The sequence below is a fragment of the Mustelus asterias genome, unplaced genomic scaffold, assembly GCF_964213995.1.
Source record: "Mustelus asterias unplaced genomic scaffold, sMusAst1.hap1.1 HAP1_SCAFFOLD_1258, whole genome shotgun sequence".
Classification (NCBI taxonomy): Eukaryota; Metazoa; Chordata; class Chondrichthyes; order Carcharhiniformes; family Triakidae; genus Mustelus; species Mustelus asterias.
Genome location: NW_027591203.1, coordinates 68,068 through 74,466, shown reverse-complemented (window position 1 = coordinate 74,466; position 6,399 = coordinate 68,068). Strand labels below are relative to the sequence as shown.

Below are 6,399 nucleotides of genomic sequence, written 5' to 3'. Positions count from 1 at the left end.
GCTTCAGTGTCTTTGAGGCCTGCCTGGCTTTAGAGTGTTCCTGGACCTTCTTTCTTCGAAGATTTGTGGGGGCGGGAGGCTCAGTGACATCTGGAAGCCATTTTAAATGTGGTATCCAACCAAACAGCCCGCTAAGCTCGTTGGTTTAGTTACTTTTATTACTGTCACAAGTTGGCTTGCGTTAACACTGCAATGAAGTTACTGTGAAAATACCCTAGTCGCCGCACTCCGGCGCCTGTTTGGGTTACACTGAGGGAGATTTAGCACGGCCAATCAACCTAACCAGCACGTCTTTCAGACTGTGGGAGGAAACCGGAGCACCCGGAGGAAACCCACGCAGACACGGGGAGAATGTGCAGACTCCACACAGACAGTGACCCGAGCCGGGAATCGAACCCGGGTCCCTGATGTTGTGAGGTAGCAATGCTAACCACTGTGCCACCGTGCTGGTTACTCAACCGGATGGAATTTTTTTCTCAAAGACAATTGACAAGGGGTTCACGGTCATCGTTAAAACTTTGAATTCAGAATTTTAAAAAAATTCCCCCTTATCTGACTCTCTCTCCCGCTTTCTCCCCCCTTCTCTCTCTCTCTCTGCCTATTTCTCTCTCCCCCTCCCAGACCCTCCCCCTCTCTGTCTCACATACTCCCTCTCTCTCTCTCTCTCCCTCTCCCTCACTCTCTCTGTCTCTCATGCTCCCCCTCCTCCTCCCTCTCTCCCCCTCTCTCTGTGTCTGCTCTCCCTCTCTCTCCATATCTCTCTTTTCTCTCTCTCTCTCTGTCACTCTCTACCCCTCTCCATCTCCCTTTCTTCCCCCTCTCTCACCCCTCTCTCACCCTTCTCTCCCCCGTCTCTCCTCTCCCCACCTTTCCTCCCACTCCCCCACTCCTCTCTCTCGCCTACCTTTCCTCCTCTCTTCCTTCCTGTCTCTCTCTTCCACTCTCCCTCACACTCTCTCCCTCTTTCTGTCCCTCTCTCTATCTCTGACTCTCCCTCTCTCTCCTTCCATCTATCTATATCTCTCTCCCTCTCGCTGTCTCTCTCTCTCTCCCCCCATCTTTTTCTCCCCCCATCTCTCTCTCCCCACTCCCTCTGTCTCTGTCTCTCACTGTCTCTGTCTCTCTCTCTCTCTCTCTCTACCTCTGTCTCTCTCTACCTCTGTCTCTCTCTACCTCTGTCTCTCTCTACCTCTGTCTCTATATCTCTTTGTCTCTCTATATCTCTCTGTCTCTCTCTCTATATCTCTCTGTCTCTCTCTATATCTCTCTGTCTCTCTCTCTATATCTCTCTGTCTCTCTCTCTATATCTCACTGTCTCTCTCTGTCTCTCTCTCTATATCTCTCTGTCTCTCTCTCTATATCTCTCTGTCTCTCTATATCTCTCTGTCTCTCTCTATATCTCACTGTCTCTCTCTATATCTCTCTGTCTCTCTCTCTATATATCTCTCTGTCTCTTCCTCCCTCTGTTTCTATCTCTGTCTCTAGATCTATCTCTCTCTCTCTCTGTGCCTCCATCTCTGTCTCTAACTCTCTCTATCTCTCTCTCTCTCTGTCTGTGCCTCTATCTCTCTCTCTGTTTCTATCTTTCCCCCTCTCTATCTTCGTATCTGTCTCTAACTCTATCTCCCGTGTCTCTCTCTTTCTCTCTGTCTCTCTCTTTCTCTCTCTATCCCTCCCTCAGTGATGTGATGACCTATAACCCGCCCGAACTTTGTGACCTCACAGAGGTTTAGAATTGCACCTCCCCGCCCGCCCCACCCTCCCCTCCACCACCCCTCCCCCCCCCTCCCACCCCCGGCGGTCTCCTGCCCAGAGTCAGGTTGCGGGCAATGGGCTCAGACCTTCTCGTCAACGTAACAGATTGGACACCCTTCTGCGCCCGCCCACCCGAAGAAGCACTCCTCCCATCCGACATGACGACTACGCCATTTGCCTTCTGAAGGAGGCCTCCGCTCGCAGCTACTTCCAGACCCTTCCTGACGACCCTCCATTTCATCTTTCTAACTCGGTGGCCATTTTAAATTCATTCCTTCCCTCACCTGCCATCTTCATTTATTTTCATCTCAATTGAAATCCGTATATATATTATATATATATACATATATATATATATTTAAGATATATATATATATATAAATATAATTCACTCCTTGGCAAGAGGGAAATAATCGCTTGATCGTCCATAATTTTTAAAAATTATTTGCGAAGGATGTAAATACATTGAGAGCCCTGGGATGGATTTGAATCAAGATTGGCGTTGAATCACCCACTTTGCCTGCCCTGGGGGACCTTTGAATCGGGGAAGGGGTCGGAGGGGCCGGTGTTAAGTTTGCGGCCCATGTTTTAAAGGTGCTTGCCCCCACTGAGGGCAATACCCCCCCTTCCCCCCCCTTCCCCTTCGCCCTTAGCCGATGGCCAGCTCACAGGCCAAAGTGGTGTCCACCATCTTGGAGAAGCATGGCTACCAGCTGGGCCGCTACCTAGGCAAGGGGGCCTACGCCATTGTGTGGGAGGCCTACTTCAAGAAGTGGCGGACCAACGTGGCAGTCAAGGTGCTGCTGAAGGACAAGGCCGAGTCGGAGTTCCTCAGCAAGTTCCTGCCGCGCGAGATCCAGGTCTGGAAGTCGCTCAAGCACCCGAACCTCATCAACTTCTACCAGTCCATCGAGACCACCAACCGGGTCTACATCATGCTGGAGTTGGCGCCGGGGGGGGAGGTGATGGACATTATCCGCATGAAGGGGGCCTGCGATGAAAAGACGACAGGCAAATGGTTCGAGCAGCTGTGCCAGGGCATGGCTTACATCCACAGCAAAGGGGTGGTCCACAGGTAGGAAGAGAGCAGGGCCCGGGGGGGCTACTTTCTGAATGGTTTAAAGACTTATTTATTAGTGTCACAAGTCAGTTGACCTTAACACTGCAATGAAGTTACTGTGAGAATCCCCCGAGATGCCACATTCTGTTCAGGTACACCGAGGGAGAATTTAGCACGGCCATTGCACCTAACCTGCACGGAAAGAGAAAATGCTGGAAAATCTCAGCAGGTCTGGCAGCATCTGTCAGGAGAGAAAAGAGCTGACAGTTTTTTTTTCTACACCTTTTTAGCTTTGACAAAGGGTCGCCTGGACTCGAAACGTCAGCTCTTTTCTCTCCTTACAGATGCTGCCAGACCTGCTGAGATTTTCCAGCATTTTCTCTTGGTTTCGGATTCCAGAATCCGCAGTAGAACAAAGAACAAAGAACAATACAGCACAGGAACAGGCCCTTCGGCCCTCCAAGCCCGTGCCGCTCCCTGGTCCAAACTAGACCATTCTTTTGTATCCCTCCATTCCCACTCCATTCATGTGGCTATCTAGATAAGTCTTAAGGCTGCCTAGATAACTCTTAAAAATTTGCTTTTACCTAACCTGCATGTCTTTGGACACTAAGGGGCAATTTAGCACAGCCAATCCACCTAACCTGCACATCTTTGGACACTAAGGGACAATTTAGCATGGCCAATCCACCTAACCTGCACATCTTTGGACACTAAGGGACAATTTAGCATGGCCAATCCACCTAACCTGCACATCTTTGGACACTAAGGGACAATTTAGCATGGCCAATCCACCTAACCTGCACATCTTTGGACACTAAGGGACAATTTAGCACGGCCAATCCACCTAACCTGCACATCTTTGGACACTAAGGGGCAATTTAGCATGGTCAATGCACCTAACCAGCACGTCTTCGGACACTAAGGGACAATTTAGCATCTCAAATCCACCTAACCTGGACATCTTTTTGAACAACCGTAGGAAACCCATGCACACATGGGGAAAATGTGCAGACTCCGCACAGATAGTGACCCAAGCCTGGAATCGAACCCGGGTCCCTGGAGCTGCGAGGCAGCAATGCTAACCGCTGTGCCAGCATGATTTAGTGTCCAAAGATGTGCAGGTTTGGTGGATTAGCCGTGCTAAATTGCCCCTTAGTGTCCAAAGAACCTGAGTCCTAGGCCACTGTGAGGCAGCAGTGATAACCACTGTGAAACCATTGTCGATTGGCGGAAAAATCCATCTGGTTCACTAATGTCCTTTAGGGAAGGAAATCTGCCGTCCTTACCTGGTCTGGCCTACATGTGACTCCAGAGCCACACAGCAATGTGATTGACTCTCTACTGCCCTCCAAGGGGCAACTAGGGATGGGCAATAAATGCTGGGCCCAGCCAGCGACGCCCATGTCCCAGGAATGAATAAAAGAAAATCTTCTGGATGCAGATGGGACAGAGTTGGGTGGGAGGGTGAGCTGTGAGGAGGATGCAGAGATCCTTTAGTGTAATTTGGACAAGTTGAGTGAGTGGGCAAATGATTGACAGATGCAGTGGATAAATGTGAGGTCATCCACTTCAGGAGCAAGAATGGGAAAACAGATTATTATCTGAATGGCTATAGATTGAGAGAGGGAAATGTGCAACGAAAGCTGGGTGTCCTCGTGCATTAGTTGCTGAAGGTGAGAATGCAGGTGCAGCAGGCAGTAAAGAAGGTGAATGGTATGTTGGCCTTCATTGCGAGAGGATTTGAGTACAGGGATAGGGATGTTTTGCTGCAATTGTACAGGGTGTTGGTGAGGCCACACCTGGAGTATTGAGTGCAGTTCTGGTGTCCCTATCTGAGGAAGGATGTCCTTGCTATAGAGGGAGCGCAGCGAAGGTTTACCAGGCTGATTCCTGGGATGGCAGGTCTGTCATATGAGGAGAGACTAAGTCGGTTAGGATTATATTCACTGGAGTTTAGAAGAGTGAAGGGGGATCTCATAGAAGCTTATAAAATTCTAACAGGGTTAGACAGGGTAGATTCAGAAAGAATGTTCCCGGTGGTGGGGGGAGTCCAGAACTAGGGGTCATAGTTTGAGGATGAGGGGAAAACCTTTTAGGACTGAGGTGGGGAGAAATTTCTTCACCCAGAGGGTGGTGAATGTGTGGAATTCACTCCCACAGAAAGTAGCTGAGGCCAAAGTGTTGTGTGATTTCAAGAAGAAATTAGATATAGCTCTCGGGGCTAAAGGGATAGTGGGGGAAGGGGGGGGCAAATCAGGATATTGAGTTGGATGATCAGCCATGATGAAAATGAATGGTGGAGCAGGCTCGAAGGGCCGAATGGCCTCCTGCTCCTATTTTCTATGTTTCTATTTTAAGTCACGGTGGCACAGTGGTTGGCACTGCTGCCTCACAGCGCCAGGGACCCCGGTTCAATTCCAGCCTCGGGTGACCGTCTGTACGGAGTTTGCACGTTCTCCCCCCGTGTCTGCGTGAGTTTCCTCGGGGTGCTCCGGTTTCCTCCCACAGTCCAAAGATGTGCGGGGTTGATTGGCCATGCTCAATTAACCCTTTGTGTTAGGAGGACTAGTAGGGTAAGCATGTGGGGCTGGGTGGGATTGTGGTTGGTCCAGGTTCGATGGGCCAAATGGCCTCTTTCTGCATTGTAGGGATTCTATGAAGTCCGATTCATTTGCTACTCAGGATGGTGGCATTGTTTTCCATCAGTTGTCACCCACCCCGCCCATGGAGATTGGAACTCGAGAAGGTTAGAATACATAGAATACCCGCAGTGCAGAAGGTAGTTAAGAAGGCGTATGGGATACTTGCCTTTATCAGTCGAGGCGCAGAATCTAAGAGCTGGGAGGTGATGATGGAGCTGTATAAAATGTTGGTTAGGCCACAGCTCGAGCACTGTGTACAGTTCTGGTTTGCCACGTTATGGGAAGGATTGGCGAGGGTGCAGAGGAGATTCACCAGGATGTTGCCTGGGCTGGAACATTCCAGCTATGAAGAGAGAGGCTGGTTAGGACGGGGGTTGTTTTCCTTGGAGCAGCCAAGGCTGAGGGGGGGACAAAATGAGGAGGGACATTAATAGGGTAGATAGGAAGAAAATTTTCCCCCTCAGTCGAGGGGTCAATAACCAGGGGGGGGGGGGGGGCATAGATTTAACATCAGGGGCAGGGGATTTAGAGGGGATTTGAGGAGAAACTTTTTCATCCAGCGGATGCTGGAAATCTGGAACTCACTGCCTGAAAGAGTGGCAGGTACAAAGGAGAGGGTGGTAAAGAAGGCCTATAGCACGCTTGCCTTTATTGGTTGGAGCATTGAGTACAAGAGTCAGGATGTCATGTTGCAGCTTTATAAAACTTTGGTTAGGCCGCACTTATAGAGTATTGTGTTCAATTCTGGTCGCCACATTACAGTAAGGATGTGGAGGCTTTGGAGAGGGTGCGGGAGAGGTTTACCAGGATGCTGCCTGGATTAGAGGGTACGAGCTATAAGGAGAAGCTGGACAAACTAGGGTTGGAGACCTGATAGAAGTCTATAAAATTATGAGAGGCGTAGATAGGGTTGAGAGTCAGAATCTTTTCCCCCCAAGA

The 6,399-nt window shown here is 49.8% G+C and overlaps 1 protein-coding gene across 1 annotated transcript in view; it reads left to right on the top strand.

Moving 5' to 3' along the window:
• Positions 1-2,165: 2,165 nt before the first annotated feature.
• Positions 2,166-6,399, top strand: part of LOC144488066 (testis-specific serine/threonine-protein kinase 4-like) — a 45,285-nt gene continuing 41,051 nt past the window's right edge. Inside the window, exon 1 of the mRNA XM_078206088.1 lies at positions 2,166-2,830. Coding sequence (XP_078062214.1) covers positions 2,412-2,830 — 419 coding nt within the window. The 5' untranslated portion in view covers positions 2,166-2,411. The remainder of the gene's footprint in view (positions 2,831-6,399) is intronic.